General features: G+C 38.9%; 1 protein-coding gene across 5 annotated transcripts in view; it reads left to right on the top strand.

Annotated features, from left to right (window-relative positions):
- The window catches only part of LPAR1 (lysophosphatidic acid receptor 1), a 187,720-nt gene that overhangs the window by 66,958 nt on the left and 93,895 nt on the right, over positions 1-26,867 (top strand). For all 5 annotated transcript variants that reach the window (XM_053566033.1, XM_053566052.1, XM_053566058.1 and 2 more), the window contains exon 2: positions 9,035-9,192. In XM_053566033.1, coding sequence (XP_053422008.1) covers positions 9,148-9,192 — 45 coding nt within the window. In that variant the 5' untranslated portion in view covers positions 9,035-9,147. The remainder of the gene's footprint in view (positions 1-9,034; positions 9,193-26,867) is intronic.

Raw genomic sequence — 26,867 nt, forward strand, 5'->3', positions numbered from 1 at the left:
TTTTCTTTTTCTTTCTTTTTTTTTTTTTTGAGACAGAGACTCAAGCTGTTGCCCTGGGTAGAGTGCCGTGGCATCACAGCTCACAGCAACCTCAAACTCTTGGGGTTAAGTGATTCTCTTGTCACAGCCTTCCTCGTATCTAGGACTACAGGCACCTGCCACAACACCTGGCTATTTTTTGGTTGTAGTTGTCATTGTTGCTTAGCAGGCCTGGGCTGGGTTTGAACCCACTACCCTAGGTGTACGTGGCCAGCGCCCTGCCGACTGAGCTACGGGCGCCGCCTATATTTAACTTCTATGATCTATCAAACCTAGATTATTTCTTAGAAAAGCTTAGCTGGTGACTTGCCCAGCATCACTGGGCCAACACAGGACACTTGGATTAAACGTTCAGTTCTACCTCTTCGACTGCACAAAACTTGGATCTTGTGATCTCTGTGGTTCATTACTTTTACTATTCTAAAAAGTGTCATTTTCCAATAGTTGAAAAGTGTTCAGGTATCATCTTGCATGTTGGTCAAACTAGAAAGTTTAGAGGAGTTCCCTGAAGGTGGAAGCTCGCTCAGTCTTACTCACTGTGTAAGTACTCACGTACACACTGTACTCCTTTTGAATGAAGGAAAAGGATATTGCTGGGCAGTATGAAAATCACATTAAAAAGAAGGTTTTCTTAAAGTAATTACTAAATTTTTCTTAAAATGAAAAATGTTTACCTTCTGGACTAAATTGCCATGTGGAAACAATCAGATAAGGCTTTTGAACAGTAGGGCCATACTTTACAGTGGCGAATATAGTATCGTTCTGAATTTTTTATGTTTTTTTTTTAATTAAATCATAACTGTATACATTGATATGATCATGGGGCATCATACACTCACTTCATAGACCATTTGACACATTTTCATCACAATGGTTAACATAGCCTTCCTGGCATTATCTCAGTTACTGTGCCAAAACATTTACATTCTACATTTACCAAGTTTCGCAAATACCCCTGTAAGATGCACCACAGGTGTGATCCCACCAATCCCCCTCCCTCTACCCACTACCCCCCTCCCTCCCCTCCCTTTCCAACTTCCCCCTATTGTTAGGTTGTAACTGGGTTATAGCTTTCATGTGAGAGCCCCAAATTAGTTTCATAGTAGGGCTGAGTACATTGGGTATTTTTTCTTCCATTCTTGAGATACTTTACTAAGAAGAATATGTTCCAGCTCCATCCATGTAAACATGAAAGAGGTAAAGTCTCCATCTTTCTTTAAGGCTGCATAATATTCCATGGTGTACATATACCACAATTTATTAATCCATTCGTGGATCGATGGGCACTTGGGCTTTTTCCATGACTTAGCAATTATGAATTGGGCTGCAATAAACATTCTGGTGCAAATATCTTTGTTCTGTTGTGATTTGTGGTCTTCTGGGTACATGCCCAGTAGAGGGATTACAGGATGGAATAGATCTCTGAGTGTTCTCCATATATCTTTCCAAAAGGAATGTATTAATTTGCATTCCCACCAGCAGTGTAGAAGTGTTCCCTTTTCTCCACATCCACGCCAACATCTCTGGTCTTGAGATTTTGTGATATAGGCTAGTCTCACTGGAGTTAGATGATATGTCAAAGTAGTTTTGATTTGCATTTCTCTGATGATTAAAGATGATGAGCATTTTTTCATATGTCTGAAGGCCGTGCGCCTGTCTTCTTCAGAGAAGTTTCTCTTCAAATCCCTTGCCCAGCCTGCGATGGGATCCCTTGTTTTTTTCTTGCTGATGCGTTTGAGTTCTCTGTGGATTCTGGTTATTAAACCTTTGTCAGAGATATACCCTGCAAATATCTTCTCCCATTCTGAGGGCTGTTTGCTTGCTTTACTTACTGTGTTCTTGGCTGTGCAGAAGCTTTTTAGTTTGATCAATTCCCAGTAGTGTATTTTTGAAGCTGCTTCAATTGCCCGGGGGGTCCTCCTCATAAAATACTCGCCCATCCTGATTTCTTCAAGGGTTTTCCCTGCACTCTCCTCTAGTATTTTTATAGTTTCATGTCTTAAGTTTAAATCTTTAATCCAGTGAGAGTCTATCTTGGTTAATGGTGAAAGGTATGGGTCCAATTTCAGTCTTCTGCAGGTTGCCAGCCAGTTCACCCAACACCATTTGTTAAATAGGGAATTTTTTCCCCACCGAATGTTTTTAATTGGCTTGTCAAAGATCAAATAGCGGTAAGTAGCTGGATTCATCTCTTGGTTCTCTATTCTGTTCCAGATATCTACTTCTCTGTTTTTGTGCCAATACCATGCTGTTTTGATCACTATCGATTTGTAGTAAAGTCTGAGGTCTGGTAGCGTGATTCCTCCTGTTTTGTTTTTATTTCTGAGTAATGTCTTGGCTATTCGAGGTTTTTTATGATTCCATATAAAACGAAGTATTGTTTTTTCAAGATCTTTAAAATATGACAATGGAGCTTTAATAGGGAGTGCATTGAAATTATATATTGCTTTGGGTAGTATGGACATTTTAATAATGTTGATTCTTCCCAGCCACGAGCATGGTATGTTTTTCCATTTGTTAACATTTTCAGCTATTTCTTTTCTTAGAGTTTCATAGTTCTCTTTATAGAGATCTTTCACGTCTTTTGTTAGGTAAATTCCCAAATATTTCATCTTCTTTGGCACTACTGTGAATGGGATAGAGTCCTTAACTGCTTTTTCAACTTGAGTGTTGTTGGTGTATATAAAGGCTACCGATTTATGGATGTTGATTTTGTAACCTGAGATGCTGCTGTATTCCTTGATCACTTCTAGGAGTTTTGTAGTAGAGTCCCTAGTGTTTTCCAGATACACAATCATATTATATGTGAAGAGTAAAAGTTTGATCTCTTCTGACCCTATATGGATACCCTTGATTGCCTTTTCTTCCCTAATTGCGGTGGCTAAAACTTCCATTACAATGTTGAAAAGCAATGGAGACAATGGGCAGCCTTGTCTGGTTCCTGATCTGAGTGGAAATGATTCCAATTTAACTCCATTCAATATGATATTGGCTGTGGGTTTGCTGTAGATGGCGTCTATCAGTTTAAGAAAAGTCCCTTCTAGACCAATTTTCTTGAGTGTTCTGATCATGAAGGGATGCTGGATATTATCAAAAGCTTTTTCTGCATCAATTGAGAGAATCATATGGTCTTTGTTTTTTAATTTGTTTATGTGCTGAATTACATTTATAGATTTACGTATATTGAATCAGCCTTGACACCCTGGGATAAAACCAACTTGGTCATGATGTATAATTTGTTTGATGTGTTGCTGGATTCTGTTTGTTAGGATCTTGTTGAATATTTTTGCATCTATATTCATTAGTGATATTGGTCTATAATTTTCTTTTCTTGTTGGGTCTTTTCCTGGTTTGGGGATCAGGGTGATGTTTGCTTCATAGAACGTGTTGGGTAGTCTTCCTTCTTTTTCTATCTTTTGGAACAGGTTGAGTAATATAGGTACTAATTCCTCTTTAAAGGTTTGGTAGAATTCTGACGTGAACCATCTGGTCCCGGGCTTTTCTTTTTAGGGAGGTTTTGTATAGTTGATGCTATTTCTGAACTTGATAGGGGTCTGTTCAACATTTCCACTTGATTCTGGTTAAGTCTTGGAAGGTGGCGTGCTTCCAAGTATCGGTCAATTTCCTTCAGATTTTCATATTTCTGAGAATAAAGTTTCTTGTAATATTCATTAAGGATTTTTTTGATTTCTGATGAGTCTGTTGTTATTTCGTCTTTGTTGTTTCTGATTGATGAGATTAGAAATTTTACTCTTTTTTTTCTGATTAAGTTGGCCAGAGGTTTATCTATTTTATTGACCTTTTAAAAAAACCAGCTTTTTGATTTATTGATGTGTTGTATTATTCTTTTGTTTTCAATTTCATTTAATTCTGCTCTAAGTTTGGTTATTTCTTTTCTTCTATTGGGTTTGTGGTCGGAATGTTCTTCCTTTTCCAGTTGCTTGAGATGTCCCATTAAGTTGTTAACTTCCTCTCTTTCCATTCTCTTGAGGAAGGCTTGCAGTGCTATAAATTTCCCTCTTAGAACTGCCTTTGCGGTGTCCCAGAGGTTCTGATAGTTTGTGTCTTCATTGTCGTTTTGTTCCAAAAAATTGGTGATTTCTTTCTTAATCTCATCTCTGACCCAGCTATCATTCAGCATAAGGTTATTTAACTTCCATGTTTTTGTATGAGTATGCAGATTCCTGTTACTCAATTCAAGTTTTATTCCATGATGGTCCGAGAAGATGCAAGGGATAATTTCTTTTCTTTTTGTAGAGACAGAGTCTCACTTTATGGCCCTCGGTAGAGGGCCGTGGCCCCACACAACTCACAGCAACCTCCAACTCCTGGGCCCAAGCAATTCTCTTGCCTCAGCCTCCCTAGCAGTTGGGACTACAAGCACCCGCCACAACGCCCGGCCATTTTTGGTTGCAGTTTGGCTGGGGCCGGGCCTGAACCTGCCACCCTCAGTATATGGGGCCGGCGCCCCACCAACTGAGCCACAGGCGCCGCCCGCAAGGTATAATTTCTATTCCTTAAATTTACTGAGGTTAGACTTGTGACCTAAAATGTGGTCAATTTTGGAGTAAGTTCCGTGGGCTGATGAGAAGTATGTGTATTCAGTTTTGTTGGGATGAAATGTTCTGTAGATGTCTGCTAAATCTAAATATTGGATGGTTAGGTTTAAATCTAAGATTTCTTTGCTCAGCTTCTTGCTGGAGGATCAATCCAACACTGCCAAAGGAGTGTTGAAATCTCCGACGATTATGGAGCTGGAGGAAATCAAGGTACTCATGTCTGTTAGAGTTTCTCTTATAAATTGAGGTGCATTCTGGTTGGGTGCATAGATATTAACATCATATTGAGTATTACCCTTAACAAATATGAAGTGACCATTCTTGTCCTTCCTTACTTTTGATGGTTTATAGCCTACTGTATCTGCAAATAAAATTGCAACACCTGCTTTTTTCTGATTACCATTTGCCTGAAATATGGATGACCATCCTTTCACCCTGAGTCTGTATTTGTCTTTTAAGTTAAGATGTGACTCTTGTATGCAATTAATATCTGGCTTGAGTTTTTGTATCTAGTCAGCTAACGTATGCCTCTTTAGAGGACAGTTTAAGCCATTCACATTAATGGAGAGTATTGATAAGTCTGGTGGAATTTTGGGTATCGAGTTTTTCAAAGGTCCAGTGGACATTTTTAATCCTTTCGCCAGTGTGGAAGTTGGAGTTTGATCCGAAGTTTCTGAGTGAGTTTACTTTTGTGGTATAGGGTTGGGTTGGTCATTGTGGAGGATAGGTCTGAGAATATCCTGAAGAGCTGGTTTACTTCTGGCAAATTTTTTCAACACATGAATGTCATTGAAGTATTTAATTTCTCCATCATATATGAAACTCAGTTTAGCTGGATACAAGATCCTGGGTTGAAAGTTATTTTGCTTTAGGAGATTAAAAGTCGATGACCACCCTCTTCTGGCTTGAAAAGTTTCCCCAGAGGGATACACAGTTATTCTAATATTCTTTCCTTTTTATGTAATGGTTTTCTTTCGGCGGGCTGCTTTGAGAATCTTCTCTTTCATATTAACTTTAGTGAAGCTAATTATGATATGCCTGGGGGATGACTTATTGGGGTTGAATCGTGCTGGGGTTCTGAAGCTGTCTGCTATCTGAATTTTAGATTCTCTAGGCATGTCTGGAAAATTTTCTTTCATAATTTCATGCAGAAGGGCCTCTGTGCCCTTCGAGGCCACTTCATCATTCTCTGAAATCCCAATTATTCGTATATTGCTTTTCTTCGAATTATCTGAGAGTTCTCTGAGTGAATGATCCGTTTTTGCTCTCCATTTCTCTTCCTCTTTGAGAGATTGGGAGTGTTCGAAGACTTTATGTTCAATGTCAGAAATCCTTTCTTCTGCTTGCTCCATTCTGTTGCTGAGGGATTCTACTGTATTTTTCATATCTTTGAGGGCTGTAAATTCTTGCTTCAGTGTGTCTAAGTCTTTGGTGTTTTTGTCTTTAAATTCGTTAAATTCTTGAGACAACTTTTGAATTTCTCCTCGAATTCCTAATTCCATTTTATTAATCTTGTCTGCAATCCAAATTGTGAATTCGATTTCTGACATCTCAGCCAGTTGTTTATGAATGGGATCTTCAATCACATCTGCCGTATCTTTTCTTAGGGGGGTTGATCTATTCTGGTTATTCATGTTACCAGAGTTTTTCCGCTGATTCCACCCCATGGTTATTTTACTCCTTTTGATTTTTCCCCTGGGGCTTTATCGAGGCCCCCTACAGTGTTGTGGCCTGAAAAACTGGGGCCCTGTCTTGTGTGGTGGGGCGAAGTGGTTCTGTCTTGTTTTCAGTTGGTTTCTGTTCGATCCTATTGTAACATTTACTCTGGCTTGAAGTCTCAGCTGTGTGGAACAACCAGCAATTAAGTCGCCCCGCCCGCCCACCTCTGGCATCAATTGGGAAAGGAAAATCAAACCTTCCTACAACCGCATACCCAGGGCACCGCCTGAAAAGTCCTCAGTCTATTAGTTCAATTCAAAAGGTCCAAATCGATTGTCTAAATCAGTACCTGTCTCTGGTGGGAGAGTTCAAGAGGTCTCTGGGAACTGGATCATAGGGGTCTGGTGACTACTCTGATATGGCTTATTCCAGTGCTGTGTGGAGTCAGGAGGAGCCACCTAGCAAATAGATCAGTCTGGGAAGGTTGATGTCTCCTTCCCCGCTTTGCCCCTCTGTCGGACCCAGTCACTGGTATCTCTGTAGATGGCTAACCCAGTTGCCTGCAGTGAACAGATAGTCCAGGGGTTTGCACCTGCCTGAATCGCAAGGAAGCCTGCCAGGCCCCTGCAGTCTGCTGCTATCTAGCAGGAGGAGATGGGACCTGACATCTTTGAGTGCTTGATGCAGGTGGTGGGAGGGAAGTCTTCACTCAGGCTTAGCCCCATCCCTGATTGATGTTGCTAATAGAACAGAACGGAACAGACAACTTTGCAGGTTTCTGTCTCTGTTTCTGCTAAAATCGCGTACAGAAGACGGGCTGTTCTGAGTTCAAACGTCTTTGCTGCTGGAGGTTTGTGTCCGATTACCTCTCTGAGTCGACCCTGTCCTGGAAGCTTCCTGGGTTTGTGAGCAGTGTCAGGCAAATCCTTTGCTCACTGGTGGCCTCCTCTGGTTGCCCAGGGAGACAGGGGGTGTGGCTTCAGAATATCCAGAAGTGAGCCGTTTTGCTGTTAAAGAAAAAATGGCTGTTGATTTGCCTCCAGGAACTGCCACTCTGGTGTGGGCACCCAGCCGACCCTTTTCTCCTCTGTCTCGTGCCCCAGAGTCAGCACTGAGCCGCCGTAGTTTATGCTCTGTCCACACCCCTCGAGAGATCTCCCAAGAATCTGGACTCCTGGGGGGCAGGCCCACAGACCCCCGAGTGAGAGTGGGGGGAAGCTAGAGTTTCATTCAGTTTTATGCCTGGCCATATTGTTGCCCGGGGAGGGCTGCTACACCGCACCACAGGGAAGTGCCGCCAAGGCGTGACTCCCCCTCAGCTGAGTGCCCTCTCCTCACTCGCGTGTCTCAGAGTCAGTGCTGACCAGTCGCGGCTTGGGCACTGTGCACTCCCCTCGAGAAATCACCCAAGGATCCGAACTCCTGGGGGACAGTCCCCCAGACCCTGAGTGAGAGTGGGGAGAAGCTAGAGTTTCATTCAGTTTTATGCCTGGCCATATTGATGCATGGGGAGGGCTGCTGCACCACACCGCAGGGAAGTGCCGCCGAGGCGTGACTCCCCCTTAGCCGGGTGCCCTCTCCTCCCTCGCATGCCTCAGAGTCAGCGCTGACCAGTTGTAGCTCGGGGACTGTCCACTCCCCTTGAAAAATCACCCAAGAATGCAAACTCCTGGGGGACAGGCCTCCAGACCTCAGTGAGTGGCAGGGGTGTGTTGGGGGTTCAGGGTTGCCAGCAAAGGATTTTTAAAGTTTTATACAGTTTTATGCCTGGCAGGAGAATGCCATGGCACCCTAGTAGGGGAGGTAGGTCCAGTTTTTAGAAGGTCTCTCCCGTGGAGTGTAGTGGGAGGGCCTTTAATTTCTGCCCGTTTGTTTAATTGTGGGACTCTTGAGCCGGTCTCATGGGGGAGGGGGACTCCCGTCCGCTTGGTGGTGGATTTTGTACCTTTTGTTTGCGTCCTTGTGATTACAGCTTGCCTCAGCGGTGTTGATGTGTGTTCTTCAACCTTCTCTCTTGGTGCGGCTCAAATCCACCAGGATACTTACTAAATTCCTGTCCCTTAACTCTCCTTCTGGACAGGAGCCTCTGTTGAAAGCTGGCTTCAGTCCACCATCTTGTCTCTCCCCCGAATTTTTTATGTTTTTGTTGAGAGAGTCTCTCTCTGTTGTAAAGACTAGAGGGCAATGGTGTCAGCATAGCTCACAGCAACCTCAATCTGTTGGGTTAAGAGATCCTCCTGCCTTAGCCTCCCAATTAGTTGGGACTATAGGCCTGTGCCCCGGGCCTGGCTAATTCTATTTTTAGGTGAAATGGGGTCTTGCTCTTGCTCAGGTCTGGTCTTGAACTCCTGACCTCAAGCGATCCCCTGGTTTATGTCTCCCAGAGTGCTAGGATTACAGGTGTGAGCCAGGGTTCTGAGGTTTATTAATGAATATCAATAAGAGAAGATCTGGTTATACTTTGTGTTTATTTAACATCCTCTTTTTAAGGCTGTGAGAAGGATTTTAGAAATGTAAAAACATGTGGGAGTCTGATTTACAAAGCTCCTCAACCACCTGTCTGAGAGACTGACTCTTCTGACCCATTCCTGTAATGTAGAAGTTTCTTACTTTAATCTTGAAAATGGTAGCTAAGTTTCTTGAGAAAACATAAGCATACTTACTTTATGTTTCGTATTGGACTGGGAGTTGGAGTTTTGCCTCCTCCGGCCAGTGGTACTTCACTGCCATGTGCTTATCCTCTTATACTAAATGTGGGTGTTCCTATCCTTTTCCAGGTACACAGTTTCTCCTAGCATGACCTCGATCTGATCACACGCACGAGAACTTGACTCCCGTGTCCTGCACCGGGGTGCTGGGGCCTGATCACCGCCCACCCTACAGAGCTGTCATGGCCGCTGCTGCTTCTTCTACCCCTGTCATTTCACAGCCCCAGGTAAGTGACCCACACTGGCATAGGGGTGAGCTAATTGTAGTTCTGTCGGATATTTAACTTGATTTTAAGGATGTGTGCTTGACACTCAGCATCATGTATATTTCTCTCATTATCATTGGGTGGGTCTTTGTGGATAATGGTGCTTTTGTGAGTGAGGTGCCATTTAGTTCAGAAAGCAGCTGGAACAATGAACAAGAGATTTTAGTGAACTGGCCTCTGTTCATAGGGGGCCTTAGTCTTCAGAGCCTCGCTTGCCTGTTACTCTAGGCATCAAGCTCTAAATCAAGATAAATCGTTAGTAAATCCTGCCATTTTCCATGCTTGGCTTTTCTTGGGCTTAATAAAATATTTCAGAATAGATCTTTTATAACAAGTTTTCTCAGTGCTCTGCCATTGTCTTCCTCTCGTAATTATCACTTTGCCTTGACCTGTTCTAGGAACTTTGCAAGCAAAATGCAATTCTAGAAGCTTCTGAACAGCAATCACAGGAGTTCCTTTTTCTATGGCGTGGAGAGCAGGAATGTGGCTGGGACATTCACTGTTTAGATTATTTTACACCCTGATCTATTTGAGTACTTACCGAACTCCTTCATATTCAGTAGGTTACGTGGTACAATATGGAAACAGACTCTGGGGTTGTTAGGCTTCAGTTCACAACCCCGTTCCCCTGATTGCCAGATAAAGAGCCTCAGTAATGCTCACCTCTTTCAGCTTTGGTTTCTTCTCATGTAATCAATCATAGCTCACAGTATTGTTATACTGATTCAACGATAGAATATATGTGAAGCATGTGACAGACATAGTAAGTGCTCAGTAAGTACAGTTTCCCATTTATTGTTTTATCCTTTTCTCCTTCTAGAGTATGACCTCCCTTCTCGTTTATAAGAATCGTTTTTAGGCCAAGGTTAAAGAAAAAAGTATACCTTCAAGAAAAAGCCATATTGATTGAAATTTGAACCTCAGTAATACAGAACATTGTTCCACACTTTTTTCTGTAGCATTTTGTGGGCTGTTAAGTTTTGTATGTATTTCAGATAGAGGTGTATATATTTGTGAGAGAGGGAAAGAAGAAAGGGGAAAAGCAAAAAAGGGTTTTTTTTTTAAACTTCTTTTGTTATACATGTTCTTTTTGTCCTCTAAAAGACCTGGGGATTTTATCATATGGATAAAGTTCTTGTAGTTCTTTAAACTTTTAGTATATTTTTTTTTTCTGGGATGTTTAGAATTACTGTCATCATGTGTATTTCTCTAACTGGTGGATGGATCACTGCCCTTTCAACACTTCATTTACTGGGGATGTTTGGTTTCCCTTACTCTCAGTAGTTTTTGTGGTGCCTTAGAGACTTGGAGGATGGGTAAAGAGATTTACTGCCTCTTACCTGAGGTCACCATGTCAAAGTCCACTGTACCTCCACCTCCTCCCAGGGTAGTGACTATGCCTCGCGTTTAGTGAAGTGAGTTAGGCCCTGGAACAGGTTTTGTGGACAAGGCATCTCAACACCCAGTGCTGTGACTGTCATTTGTCAGCCTTTTTTCCAACAGCATCATCTTATCCACATGTCTTTCCTGTTACGTAAGCTACTATCAGCCGGTGAGTAATAGAAATACTTCCATCTGACTTAATTAATTAAAATGTTTAACACTGCCCACAGTAGAAAGAGGTTCTATTAAATAAACACCAGGGGAAAAATATGTACTCTCGTAAATTCTCTGTGGGAAAGTAAATTGGTACAGTTATTCTGGACGGTAATTTGACAGTATCTATTAAAATCATATACTTTACACATACCCTGCTCCTGTGTTGGTATCTACATTAGAAAGACACTCACACATGAGCTCAAGGAAGAGTGTATAAAAAGATTTATTGATGCATTGCTTGAAAACCAAGAAGTACAAAATTTTCTAAATATCCAGTAGTGAAAAGACTTAATAAATTCAAATACCACTCAGTGATTAAAACGTGGGGTTATCTACAAAGCTGTATGTTGCTCTAAGATATCCTATGGAAGGAATATTATAATAGGGCAGAAATTAGATCTTGGGAGATGCAAAATCATTCCAAAGTCTAACCCTGCTCAACAAAATCTTCTTTAGCATTCCATTTTTTCTCCTTAGGGAAAATTTAAATTTAATTAAAATTTTCTCTTCAGGGTCACTAACAAGAAAAAAAAAAAGGTTAAGAAATACTGGTACCTTGAAGCGTGCAAATGGGCTCTCCAGTCCCACTGCCTGAGTTGAAATCCTGGCTCTGATATCGACTAATTACCTGAGACTGAGAGGCAGGTGCTCACCATCTTGGTGCCTCTATTTCCTCACCCGCAAAATGAGCATGGCAATAGTGGAGCCAACCTCATGGGGTTGTTTTAAGGAATGAATGAGATAATCTGTATTAATACTCAGAGTAACATCGGGTGCATGTTACTTGATCCAGGTTAGCAAAAATGTTTATTATTCACAGGGCGCTGTGGCAGGTCTAGGGGGGGTACAAGGAATGAGGCTTTGGTCCTGCTAGAGTTTAGAAGTGTAGTGGGAGATAGATAAGGAAGCAAGAAGGCCCAACACTGTGTCATGAATGATGACCCAGGAAGTGTTGGGTTTTCTAGGGGTAAGGTGGAACATCCGGAAAAGACTTGGAGGATCAGGAAAGGTTTCCCAAAGGAAGACCAGCAGGCTGGGAACTAATGACTATAAGTTATTTTGGTAAAAGAGAAGAAAAAGCATGTGTGAATGTCAAACGTCCCAAGGTAAGAGAGAGCAAGAGAGCACAGCATTTAGAATTTACTTTGGGACAGCTGCAGTATAGTTGGGTATGGGGTTGTCAACAGTGATGTCCCCAGAGCCACCTCTGCCAGCTCATGGTGGGGGAGGGATTTTCAGGAATTTTGTGAGCTGACTTAATGCTGTAGCTTGAAATCAGTGATAGTGGAATATTACACTTCAAAGATTGGCAAATGCTAGAATTAGCTTAAATGGGTTAGGTTATACAGTTGGAGATTTTACAGGGTCTTGGAAATTATATTAATGAATTTAACAATTGATCTTGAAGAGTAGTCCAATTTAATGGCTACCTAGGCTTTGGAATCTTAGACCTGGGTTCAAACCCTGGCTTTTGATAATTCTATTGAGCAGGTTGGTAGAAGGGAACAGTGATAGCCATTGATAGTTGGGAAACTAGGCCTATTTGGAAGGAGCCCTCTGTGAACTCTGGTACTAGGTCATGGAGAGAGGTAACTGGAGAGCTGTGGACCATTGAGTCACTTGGTTCCCAAGTTCCTCTGGCCACTGAGGCGCCTGCTGGTATATGTCAGCTCTTCACATGTAATTTGTACAAATTTTAGCCCAGGACTGACTTGCTCTTATCCTTTTCTGCAAGCTTGTATTGAGGGCATCTCTCTTATTATCAGTCTGCCCCAGACTCAGAGAAGGTAAAAATAATTCCAATGCAGCTTCTCGTTATGCAAAGTATAATATACACTTCGCTCAATCAGCTTAGCATGGTATTGTCTGGCACATCCACTTGCATTCTTTCAGAGTGAATTCAGGGACCTGTGTAAAGATAAACCCACATTCAAGTATAAAAGGCCTGAAACTCCTTTTCTAAGGCCCAAACAATTTTTTAAAAAAGCTTTTGGTTTCATTTGTTACTCTATTCATTTGGTAACAAAGAGCATTTTTCTAGTCAGGGCTGCCTAATACTACATATAAACTAATTAATACAAGCAAAATAGCTTGTGATTGTTTCAAACAATAATAGGGAAGAAAGCTTCCATTGTCACTCCTGCTGGGATTACTGTGTAGTTAGTGAAAGATATGCCTTGTGCTTTGAAGTTGGACAAGTTTGTATTGTCTGTTTTCCTCTGCCTGAACTTTAGGAGAGATTTTTGTTTTCTCTTGCTGAGAGAGCACCTAATTCTCACAAAGCTAGGTGAACACCACGGTGAAACTGGACTGGCTGCAGCAGGAAGATGGTTTGTTTATAGGTGATCCATAGTTCTGCTAGTCCAGACGCTGATAAACAGCTTCCTTTTCTAAAGAAAGCTCCAACGATGTATTTGCAGACAGGAACCTGTTCATGAGGTTGAGTTAATGGGTTCAGGTCCTGTGGATGCTGGGGGTGGGAACGGGTAGGAAATCAATAACAAAAACCCCAACTTGCCACTCTCAATAGCCATATTGTTTCTAGAACTGTCTGAAGCATTACTTTAATTGTGTTTGATCAGGTTACTGTGGGTAGAATTTATTTTTTATTTTTTTTCCTTTTATTAAGTCATAACATAGATCATGAATACATTTATGCATCTGTGGGGTGCACTGTGTTGATTTTTTTACACAGTTTGGAGTGCTTACATCAAACTAATTAATATAGCTTTCACCTCATTTACTTAATTATTGTGTTAAGATATTTATGTTCTATACTTGATAGATTTGACTTGTACCCTTGCAATATGCTCCATAGGTGTGGTCCCCCCGTTTACCGTCCCTCTATCAAACCTCCCCTTTCTCCCTCCACTTCTCTCCTTCATCCTGGGCTATAGTTGTGATCTGTCTTTCATAAGAAAGTGTGAGTAATTATAAATTGGTTTCATGAAAGTGCTGAGTACATTGGATACTTTTTCTTCCATTCTTGAGATATTTTACTAAGAAGAATATGTTCCAGTTGCATCCATGTAAACATAAAAGAGGTAAAATCTCCATCTTTTTTTTAAGGCTACATAGTATTCCATGGTATACATATACCACAACTTATTGATCCATTCATGGGTCGATGGGCACTTGGGCTTCTTCCAGGACTTAGCAATTATGAATTGAGCTGCAATGAACAATCTGGTGTAAGTATCTTTGTTGCAAAGTCATTTTTGGTCTTTTGCATATACACCTAGTAGAGGAATTGCAGGATCAAACAGCAGGTCTGCTTTTCAATCCTTGAGTGTTTTCCAAACTTGCTAATGTGGGTAGAATTTAGATTGAAGGTTTTATTTCCATTTTTAATAGAAGAGTCAATACTTCGACACCTGAATGAACAGTCTGACTTCTCTCAATCTCAGGACTTGTATTAGAGACCAGAATAGGCATCTGAGAACTTAAAAGGTTCTTATTTCTCACACCTTTGATTTCAGTAGAGAAGGCCTCTTTCCTCAGTCTTTTACAAAGTGTTTCTTTCTGCCTGTCTTTTGCTCGGTAACCATTTTGGTTTTAAAATAGGGACATAAAAATATTTTGATCCTTCCAAGTAATTTCTTCCAAATAAAGATGTGAGTTTGGGTAGATTTTCAATGTCTTATCAAGAGATTGTTCCTCTAATTCTTATTCAGTGATCTGATAAAATGTGATTTGTCTGTACTTGTCTGTTGAAAGACAAGGTTTTTTTTTTTTTATTTTTAACATCATTACTGATAGATTCTTTTAACAAAATATATAGTATTTCCAAAATCTACATTTCAGAAGCTTTTATTTCTGGTATTAGAGAGGAAGACAAAGTAACTAAATTTCACATTTAATGGGTTGCATGTTTTTGTCTGGGCTCAGCGGCTCACTCCTATAATCCTAGCTCTCTGGAATGCTGAGGTGGATGGATTGCTTGAGCTCAAGAGTAAGAGCGAGAACCCATCTCTACTAAAAATAGAAAAAATTAGCCAGGCATTGTGTTGGGCACCTGTAGTCCCAGCTTCTTTGGAGGCTGAGGCAAGAGGATCACTTGAGCCCAGGAGTTTGAGGTTGAGCCCTCCTCTTTGGAGGCTGAGGCAAGAGCCTGAGGCAAGAGGATCACTTGAGCCCAGGAGTTTGAGGTTGCTGTGAGCTCTAACTCTATGGCACTCTAGCCAGGGCAACAGGGTAAGACTGCCTCAAAAAACAAACAAACAAACAAAAGAAAAACAGAAAAGGGTTGCATTTTTTTTTTTTTTTAAGGTTGAATGATTTTTTTTCTTTTTCTGGTTAGTATTTTGTATTGTAGTTTTTAAGCATTCACACCAAGAAAAATAATATAATGAATTTCAATATCGCCACCACCCAGATTCAATAATTATTAACATTTTGGCATACTTGCTTCACTTGTTCTCATTTTTGGAGGGAAGAAGCATTTTAAAGTAAATCCCTGGCATTGTCATCTGTTTTTAAATCCTCATATGTCAACATGGATCCCCCAAAATAATTTGTTTACATAACCACAATCCCCTTAACAATGATTCCTTAATATCACTCAGTAACAATGAATCCTTAATATACTTTCGCTCAGTATATTAAGAGTTGCTCAATTACTTTTCTAAAGCATGTGTGCTACTTTTTAAAAGGATATTGATTAGATCAATTTACTTTTCTGCATAAAATTATTCAATGACTCAGGGTTTAAAAAGCGATTCCGTTTTCTCTCAATTTTCTTTTATATTTTATTTATTTTCTTTTTTTCGTATACTGTGTATCTCTCTTATTTTCTATGTGAGAAAACAGATGGAAAGTATAACCAGAATATTCCCCTACTACTGAAGAATACAAATGAGACAAACACTGAAGGCTCCAGAGTAAGGAAAGTGGTATGATTGTTGCAATTGTTCAGTTAAGAATTGCTAGTGCAGAGTGGGGAGAAGGGGAATGCGGGAGGGAGTGAGGGAGGGGGTTGTGGGGCCATGGTGTGTGACATACCTCTTGGGGGTGGGACGCTATTGTTAGAGGGACTTTAGCCAGCAAAAGCAAGCAGTGTAACTTGGCTCTTTGTACCCTCAGTGGTTCCCCAACAATAAAAAATAAATAATAAAAAAAAAGAATTGCTACATTAAGGGATTATGGATTATCTTGATAATGCTTTCTTTCAGACTAAAGTGTGAATAATTAGTTGTAGTGTGAAGTATGTTTTCAGTGCCACACAGAAAAAACATAGTGTGATCTGGCTTCACCAAATGAGGAACTGAGAAAAGAGAATGCTTGAGCTTAGATCCAGGTGGATTTTGGTCCACATTTAGGCTGTTGTACACCGTAAGTTGGGAATCTTCAGTTTAGGTCTGTTGTTCAACTTTATTGGTTTTTTAATCTCTAGAATTTAACTATACCCTGTGTTCACAAGTTTAAATGGCAAAACCTGCTAAATGCTTTGTGCAGTACCAGCCCTTCCGTAGATACCTGACTTATGTTGGTTTGTTCTCTTTTCCCCATGATTGTACTGGGATTTCTTCACAGGGAGAAAGTGGTTATGAGGACATATGGGCTGTGTATATGATGTGCTTGTATGGTATGCCAGAAGATCCATCAAAGGAAAGCCACGTTAGATAAATACTTCACGGAGAACTCCACTGTATTGCCAGGAATAAATGCATGTGGAGATAAACATTGAGATTTCTGACTTACTCCAACTTGAGCTATGTTTCTAGTAGAAGTTAAATGTGTTCTCATATTATAATTTAAATTCATCTGTGCCCCTTTTGTGTTTATAAACTTAGATAACGTTTGAGAGGGTATATTATTTCAGAATCTGAGAGCGCATTTTGAGTTTTCTGTTCATAAGACAAAATTGTAAAGGGGCACCTAGGGTAAACGACAAATGACATCTTTCATGCCTGTTTATTTTTCTTCCTGTTATCCTTTTCAATTGGTTTAGTCCTTAATGACTAACGGAGCTGCTGCTTTATGCTTCAAAGGGGACAGGCCTTTCTCCCTCTACTGTTCCTTGTGCCCCCGTTTGCCTGGTTTCTTTTTCATACTCCTAGGTTCTTGTATTGCAACTTTGCCATGAATAAATACCAAGGTGGGACAATGCCTTACTATTTTTACCAGCTAAGGAGATCGTAATTATAGAGCCCAGGGGATTTCTGTCTTTTGAGATCTGTACGTTGCAGTAATAAGACCATCATTAAAAAAAAAAAAATCAGCCTTCATTTGGTATATGATGATACTGCCGATTGGTAACTGCATAGCATCACTTAAGAATTTCCCTTAAGTTAAACTTATCCCACTTCATAAATGATTGTCCTAGGCAGGCTCAGGCCAAAAGAGAAGTTAAAGTGGGTGGATAAAGTGGGTCTGATGCTTCTTAGCATCAGACAAAATAGTTATGGAAGGGCAGTGGAACAGATTAGCTTTGGAAAGCCTACGTTGGCAATAAAGCACCTCTCAAAGATTCAGACAATTTTTGGTAGCCAGAGCTCCAGTTCTAGGAAGAGGAATTGGGTGTGTTTGTTGGTGAAGTAGGTGGCTGCCTTATTTCAAAGTTGGGGTGTCCAGCAAGTGATTTTAAAATATGGTAGAACCTCCATAGTTGACCACCTGCCTATACTGACCACCTCCTTAACACAGTGCTCACTAGTCATGAGTTACCCAGTAATATGGTTGGTTTCTGCATAAAATTGCCAGTCGGTCCGCGACGTGTCAAGATGTTAGGTGCCAAGTGATCGTATATTATAAGCAGCTGAGAGAGGAGGTGGGGAGAAGGAATAAAATAGGCTGAATTTGGGACAGCTGGGAATTGAGACCGGGAGACACTTATCAGGGAACAGCTGCTTTATTAACACATTGTTGACGGGCGGTTTTATGAGGATACTATCCATGTTACCAGGTAAATTGTGACTGACCAGCAATGTGTTAAGCTGACCTCATTTTCATAGACTGGACATGCACTACATATACATATCAGGACAGCAGGCCTAATTCCTTATGTTGACCCCTCCCTATGATGACCAGTTTGTTACAATCCTTTGGGTGGTCAACTTATAGGGATTTTACTATATTTGTACTTTAATGAGCCTCTACCAGCCAGCACAGGAAGGTTCTGGAGTTTTAGTTCAGACCTGAAAGAACGCACCATTCATCTAGATTCAGGTGTGGGCCTCAACTCTAAGGGCTTTGCATGTTCTAGAACTTTGTTGAGTTACTGTAATTGTGGTTGGTAAGATTATTGAAGTAACCTGGCAAAACAAAGGAGCAGAGGAGTCAGGAATTATGGGTCCTGGGGCTTCCCTCCGCCATGCTGGATTGTGTAGAGATGACAGATAGCAAGTCAGGAGGCCTCTGTCGTGCTCAGGTTTGGATCCCGCTTCAGTGAGACTTGTCAGGGTGGAGTGACTCAGCTGTGGATCGTTCCCATGTCTCATGCCAAATTAGCTTGGAAAACGAGGGTGACGTTGAACCTGCAGATGGGAATTCAACTCTTTGTGGTGGAGAAGAAGGCAGAAGAAACAAGGTGATAAAACAGTCATGGGTGATGCCATGGTATTTTACTCTTTCAAACCGTCTGTCAACAATATACATTTACTGATAGAATTCTTAACACTTTTTTGTGCAAAATTTTTCCTTAAAATTAAAAAAAAATTTCTCTCACTAAAATATCAAATGCTGTTTTTCTGATTGTACATTTTCATGTTACTGCTTCCTTAAGCTGGTCACAGAAAAAAGAGTTTACAGAGAGTAGCTGTTTCGTAAGAATAAAAGAGTTCAATAATGGAAGGTAATAGGAGATAATGAAAACTAAAATAGGCATATACTCCTATTTTTATTTATTTTATTTTACTTTATTTTATTTTAATGAGACAGGGCCTCATTCTATTGCCCAGGCTGGAGCAATCACAGCTTAATGCAACCTCTACCTCAGTGGTTCTCAACCTTCCTAATGCTGCAACCCTTTAATACAGTTCCTCATGTTGTGGGGATCCCCAGTCATAAAATTATTTTCATTGCTACTTCATAACTGTAATTTTGCTACTGTTATGAATCGTAATGTAAATATCTGATAGGCAGGGTGTATTTTCATTAGTCGCGACCCACAGGTTGAGAACCGCTGCTCTACCTCCTGGGCTCATATGATCCTCCTGGTTTAGCCTCCCAACTAGCTAGGACTACAGGTGCATGCCACCATGCCTGGCTAATTTTTTAAAGATATGTAATCAAAACATTTGTATCCTTATAATATTCTGAAATTAAAAAAATATACATATTTTGTAGAGATGGAGGCTCACTATGTTGCCTAGGCTGGTAATCCTATTTTAAAAATTGAAATGGAATAAGATGATAAAGAAATATATTCTGCTACTAGCCTGTGATCAGAATGGACTAATGGAAAATAAATTTTCATTTACTTCATAGGATAGATGATTTAGTTATATTGTTTTGATCTGTCAGTTCAAGTAAGGCTGCATACTAGAGATGGAGTCAAGCCCTCTGCATTACTTGATTTAAAAGTTTCGGGAATACATATGTCCCAGAGATAAAGTAACCAGTGCACAGTTCTAAAAACAGATGTTTTTCTCTCCATTTTATACAAGAAGAAACTAATGTGCCCCTCTTTTTCTTTTCCCTTCCTCTTCTAATGGCTCAGATTGAATTAGGTTTCTTTCTTTTTAAGATAAAGTATGTAAATATAACAAAATGTGTAGAGGGAATTATAATACAATAATATAGCCATTGTCCAGCTTTGTAAAATTTTAATGTTTTAATGAAAATTTCTTCAAAACCTTTTGGGATTTAATAAATAAAACAAAAGAATTAATTACAGATAAAGTTGAAGGATTTCTTTCCACTTGTGTTGACCTTCTCTTTGAGGCATAAATTGATATTTATTTATGTGTTTGTGGGGATATACATACACATGTGGGGAAAACATAAACAATACATAACAAGTTTCTGCAAGTTTTGAACACATATAGGAATGGTGTGCCTGTTGCTTTAGTTATTAACATTTATAAACCTTTACTTTAACAGCTTTGTCATATACCTTTCTGATTATAATTTATCCATTCACTGACTGATAAAGTTGATTCTAATATTTGAAGAGTGGCAATGAAAATTCTTGAGAGTTTCCTCAGATGCCTGGGTGTTTTCCCCCACTAGGGTTAGAATCTTTCAGTCTAGGGTAAGACTACATCTAACGTTAGTAGTTTTTGCCGAAGTGTTTTACAAATCTGTTGGACTAAATTTTACTTTCACCAGCGCTGTATGACTGTCCTACCGACTCTTGATATTTTCGGACTCGTTAATTTTTGCCAACCTGATAGGAATAAATTGGACTGAACTTTCTCCGAGTCCCTGTGGGAGTAATTTTCTTTTCATGGGATTATTTGCTGTAAGATTTCTTCTTCTGTGAATTGCCTATCTACATCTTTGCGCAGTTTTCTTCTAGACTGTTTGGCTTTTCTCTTTTTGATTTGTAAGCAGTCTTTGCATTTCACTGTAAAGAAGCCTGTCTTTTATGTATTGCAAAACTTTCCACTGATCTTTAGCTTCTCTTTTCTCTCGTTTTGCAGTCTTTGGCAGCGCAGAAGTTTTACGTTTTTGGTTAGTTATATTTTATTAGTGGTTTGGTTTTATTTAGAAAGATCTTTCCTATTCCAAGCTTATAAATATATTTCTCATTTTCTTCTAAAAGTTTTAGAGATTTACCTATTATAGATATATCTTCATATTGCCCAAAATGGATTTCTGTGTATTAATACTGGATTTATATCACCTAAAATGGATTTCTGTGTGTGACACAGATATTCAGTTTATTTTATTTTATATGAGTGAACAGTTAAGCCATTTTCTTAAATGATGGGTAAAACCATGTTTCTCATATCAAGTTACCACATAAATGTATGTTTTAGGCTTTGTTCTTTTCTATTTGGTATTCATTTATTTCTGTGCCAATATCATAATGTTTAAATACCATCTCTTTAAAAATGTGGTATTCAATAGACCATCTCATTCTTTTTTCAAGCAATCATGGATGTTCTTGTTCTTTCATACATTTATATCCGTGTTTAGGGAGCCTGTCAAATGTTATGGAAGCCCCTGTGGGAGTTCAACTTTCTCACATTTAAAATATAGTTTAAAATGCCAAGGTCAAGGTTGTTGATCCACTATGCAGTCAAAAATTTGTGTGTAAATTTGATTCCCAAAACATGTAACCACAAGCCTGTTAACTGGAAACCTATTCAGTAACATATATTTTGTATGCTGTATATATTATAATTTTTTTCTTACAATAAAATAACTAAGAAAATCATAAGGAAGAGAAAAGAAATTTACTATCAAGTGGTAGTCGATCATTATAAAGGTCTTCATCCTCTTTGTCTTCACACTAAGTAGGCCAAAGAGGAGGAGGAAGAGGATGGTTGGTCTTGTTGTCTTGCAGGTAGCAGAGGTGGAATGAAATCTGTGTCTAAGTGGACCCACGTGGTTCAAACCTGTGTTGTTCACGGGCCAGCTGTGTGTTAAAACTGGGAAGACTGATGTCATTACATGTTCCTCTGTTCATAAGATATTTTACCTTCTTTATTTAGGTTTTCTTGTAAGCTCTTGAATATTGACTCATATTTCTAGATTTTGAGTAATTATAGATATGTTAGAGTAATTATAGATATGTGTTTTTCTTGAAATAAAAACTTTAAAAATATTTTTTCTGATTCTTCTGTAAGAACTGTTGCTCATATGGCTTGATGTTTAATCCAAGAAATTTGCAAAACTTTCTGAATACAGTTTGTTTATAGATTGTCTCATATTTTCTATGTAGCCAATTTTATTATATGTGGATGATAGTAAGTTTTTAATTTTTCAATTCTTTCGCTTTTTACCTCCATTGTCACCTGATCATGACCACTAACTAGTACATACTAAGTGCAATTGGTAATTGAGTCAAACTTGTTTGTTTTAAAAGGGAATGCTTCTGTCAAATATGATAATTACTGTAAATGTTTGCTAGTGACTACCTTTAATTAAATTAAGGAAGTTCTCTTCTAATTCTAGATTGTCAAATTATTATGAAAAGGTATTAAAAATGACCAAATATGTATCTTTTGAGATGATCATTGACTTTTTTTCCTTTTTGAATTTGTAAAAGTGGTTAATTACATACCAGATTTTTAAATGTTAAATCATCTTTGAATTCTGGAATAAACCCTGTTTAGTGAAAAAAACAAATATACATACTTGTCTTATTTAGTCATACCTATATATACCCTATCTTGTATATGTATATAGCTATACATTAATTTTTTATGTAAATCTTAATATAACATGCATTGCTGTATTCAATTTATTTGCATTTTATTTAGAAACTGATTTATGTTCTTAAGTAAGATTGGCTCATAATTTAGTTTAATCTTACTCATCTTGTTTGTTCTTGTAACATGCTTATGCTGCCTTCATACAAGGCAACTAAATAAGCTTTGAAAATATAAAACCAAAATGAGATTAGCAGGTAACTTTAGGTAGATGTCGAGAGAATTGGAAATAAAATCCTGAAGCATAGTAACACATCAGGTGGGCATGGAGGCTTTGGAGTGAAAGCGTTTCAAGGCAAGAGGGTAATCTTTGAACTTGTCAAGTGTCAGTGTTAAAATATTAAGAATAAGTATTGAAGAATAGGAAGTATAATGCTTAGACCAAAATAGAAGAGGAAAAGGGAATACGAAGTCAAACAATTAAGTTCTCAGACTCATCTGCTTTGTACCTCATTGCTGAATTTCTCTATAGTCACCTTTGAAGAATTCCCCTTGGGAAGCTGTGCACCGATACGGGTGCCTGGTCCACCCTTCACAGCACTTTTTCTAGGATGAGTTGTGAACTTAGTTGTCTAGCCTTATACAATCAGTTCAGCTTTGTCTTTAATCTGTCATCATCTGACATCTTTGGGTCTCATCCTGCTGCTGACTCGGCTGCCAGTTCTCACTTGTGGTCTCCCTCCTGTGTTTTTATTCTTTTGAAAGATGAGTTCATGTTCGGCAGAGCTGATCTGAGAGAATCCTGTGTGGCTGCGTTGAGGTCTGGTGCTCTAGAGAAGCTTGGTGTTTGCTAGTGCCAGGCACATGGAGTGGGAGAGATATGGGAATATCACAAACCTGGGACCCCAGTTTGTGTGACTGCCTTTTCCTGTGGGTTCTCAAACTTGACACGTCTAACTTCAAATCCAAACCTTGTGTGATTTATAGGCTTGGAGTCATGATGTCTCAAGGGAGTCTTTTAATTAATTTATTTTATTTCCAACCTGGAGCTTAACCTCCAGACTTCCTTGTTCTGCCCAGATAAGTAAGTATATTATTTTTTCCTGATCTGTTCATTTACTGATAAGGAGATCTTTGAGCCTCCTAGCTGGGTGGGTGGGTCTCAATTCCAACTTGTTGCCTCAGTGAATGCTAAGTGTTCATTTTCTGGTGACAATCTGCTTCCTGGGCAGCCTGTCACCTGATACTTCTGGGGACTATTTACTGTATTTTACCCAACACATCTTAGTGCCTTGATTGAATTTTTCCATTCTTTCTTCTTAGGACCAACAGAATTTTCTCTTTGGAAATTTGGCAGATTTTTCACATTTGCTGATGTGAGCTATAATAGATAAGAAGTATTTTTCTTAACTTATTATTTATGTTTTCCTTGCTTTCTTTTTATATGTATATATATCATTTCGAGGTACGTCATTAATTTATAAGAAGTAGCACTTTTTGTACTTTTTCAGATAAACCTTTTGAAATTTAATAGATGCATATTCTTCAGCACTTCAAAGATTCTAGCCTTCAATCATTTTTAGTTGGTATCAGCGTATTTTGTTGCCTATTTTCTGATGCTAGTCAGAAATTGTCATTTTTCTTATTTCTAATTTGAAGCTCCAAGAAGAGTGAAGACTTTTTTTTTGTTGTTAATAGGGACTTAATGACATTTAATTAAGTCCTATATTGTCTATTTTCTAATCTTTTTTGTGGGGAGGAAATAGGTCTGATTATTTTAGATTTAAGAAGTAGAATTTTAAAATGTCTGAGAGATCATTCTTTCCTTAATTTATAAATGAGAAAATTGAGACTCAGAGCAGTTATGGAACTTACTGAAGATGGAATTGCTGGTTGAACATCAGAATCAGGAAGAGACCTGGTTGGCCAAGGCTCAAAGTTAGGCCCTCATCCACTTTATTATTGTGCTTTAACAGAATTGGGAACAAGTTGGCATGATTTGTATCTTATTACTGGCCCTTTATTCAGTGTAGATTAAAATCTCTCAGAGTATGTCAGTAATGTACATATTCACATATTTATCCAATTACGTACTAAACCAAGTAGATTTCATTAGTAGTCTGTGAATTTATACTGAGAATTCTTTTTCCTTTTGACTAATAACATGTAATTGTTTTTCAGGGGATTAAAATTGCATCAGATGTACTGTGAGTGGCTCCATCACGGGCACACAGGGGTGTCGCTGTGGTACACCTGGAAGGCATAGTGCAATACGGTGCCCACCTGGCAGTTCATAGAAGTTTGTGAATGTGTACGTGAATAAATATATAGCAAAGATGAAGGCCACAGGTTCCTCTTAGAGAAGTTTGTGAATGTGTAGGGGAATAAATGAACTAGATAGCAAAGATGAAGGCCACAGGTGCCTCTTAGAGTTTAGGCTTGGCAGGTTTGTTATGGCAACTTTTGAGGTCACATGATAGATAGTTGCGGGTGAACTTCTGAGATATGGAACATTTGCCCTGTAGACCAGCCATGGAGGCCCTGCCCCTTCGTCTGAGATACAGTAATTGGAGGATGAGAAAAGGGCATTGATGTGGTTCTTTTCCATGTTGAGGACAATTTGGGAATGATGCTGTTGTATCTGTATTTTTATTTCTTAGGGAAACATTTTATAACTTATCTTTTTATAGAGAATTTATAATTCAGTGATTTAGGTGATAGAATAATAAACATTTTTGAAAAGTACTGAGTTTTTTTCTGAGCATATTTTTGTTTTTCCCAAAACTTCTTCCAATAAATGAGTTAATTTCCAAAGATGGAAAGAAAATCATTTATAATCTTACCTATATAAATTTTACACAGTTGTCATTCTGTATGTGTTTATTTTTTCCCCAATTCTTCATTTTCTCCAGTAATACAAAAAACTATCTGGCTTGGTGCCTGTAGCCCAGTGGTTAGGGTGCCGCCCACATGCACAGGGGCTGGTGGGTTCGAACCCGGCCAGGGCCTGCTAAACAACAATGACAACAACAACAACAATAAAAACAAATAGCCCGGCATTGTGGCGGGCACCTGTAGTCCCAGCTACTTGGGAGGCTGAGGCAAGAGAATTGCTTAAGCCCAAGAGTTTGAGGTTGCTGTGAGCTGTGACGCTACGGCACTCTACTGAGGGCAACATTGTGAGACTTTGTCTCAAAACAAAAAAAAAAAAGTTGTCTTCCTACTTTAGGATATTAAGTATTCAATTTGGTGGTATTTGCACCTGTATATTTAAACTTAATTTTAAAAATTATTGTTACCATTTAAATGGTGTATTTTGATTTTTACCTGAGTAATGAGAAAAATTAATAGTGATATTCTCTCCTAATTTCTGTTTTTATTGCAAAATATAGTAATTTTAATCACAGGTGAAGTTGTTATTTTTATAATAGGTATAATTTTTTTCAAGAATTATTTTTGATATTTGCTTTGAGTTTTATAACCACATGAAGAACAGTTACTTAAAGTCACATGTTTTGTGGGTTTTAATGCTTGCTGCTAGGGTCTTTGTTCTGTGTGTGTTTTCGTTTTTTCTGTTTTGGGGTTTTTTTAAAAAAAACTTTTCTCATGAACGACTTATGTAAAGACTCTCTTTATGAAGGAAATGTAGACAGTGTTCTTTCTGAGGCCCCAAATCTCTGAGACTGTTCTTTATTCTCTTCATATGAGAACATCAGCATAGTTGGTTGTGGATCTTAAACATTTTCTCCATATAATAGAGATTGTAATTGCCAGGGTTCTGTTCTTAACAATTCTACATCTAATGCTTGGGGATGGCCTGGTCTCTCTCTCTTTAGGTATTTGGAGTTTTTTAAATTTATTTTTTGTCTATACTCTTAGAATTTTTCTATACCACTGAGGTTCTAAAATCTCATCAAACTGTATCTACATTTTAATTGCTCTTAATTAACTTTCTTTTTATATAAATTTAAATCAGTAATCTGCTCGGAGCTGTGTTTCTTCAGCTTTGCTCTAAACTTTCTTTTTTTTTTTTTTTTTTTTTTTTTTTATTGTTGGGGATTCATTGAGGGTACAATAAGCCAGGTTACACTGATTGCAATTGTTACGTAAAGTCCCTCTTGCAATCATGTCTTGCTCCCATAAAGTGTGACACACACCAAGGCCCCACCCACCTCCCTCCTTCCCTCTTTCTGTTCCCCCCCATAACCATAATTGTCATTAATTGTCCTCATATCAAAATTGAGTACATAGGATTCATGCTTCTCCATTCTTGTGATGCCTTACTAAGAATAATGTCTTCCACGTCCATCCAGGTTAATACGAAGGATGTAAAGTCTCCATTTTTTTTAATGGCTGAATACTATTCCATGGTATACATATACCACAGCTTGTTAATCCATTCCTGGGTTGGTGGGCATTTAGGCTGTTTCCACATTTTGGCGATTGTAAATTGAGCTGCAATAAACAGTCTAGTACAAGTGTCCTTATGATAAAAGGATTTCTTTCCTTCTGGGTAGATGCCCAGTAATGGGATTGCAGGATCAAATGGGAGGTCTAGCTTGAGTGCTTTGAGGTTTCTCCATACTTCCTTCCAGAAAGGTTGTACTAGTTTGCAGTCCCACCAGCAGTGTAAAAGTGTTCCCATCTCTCCACATCCACGCCAGCATCTGCAGTTTTGAGATTTTGTGATGTGGGCCATTCTCACTGGGGTTAGATGATATCTCAGGGTTGTTTTGATTTGCATTTCTCTAATATATAGAGATGATGAACATTTTT

Source organism: Nycticebus coucang, chromosome 2 (genome assembly GCF_027406575.1).
Source record: "Nycticebus coucang isolate mNycCou1 chromosome 2, mNycCou1.pri, whole genome shotgun sequence".
Taxonomy (NCBI): domain Eukaryota; kingdom Metazoa; phylum Chordata; class Mammalia; order Primates; family Lorisidae; genus Nycticebus; species Nycticebus coucang.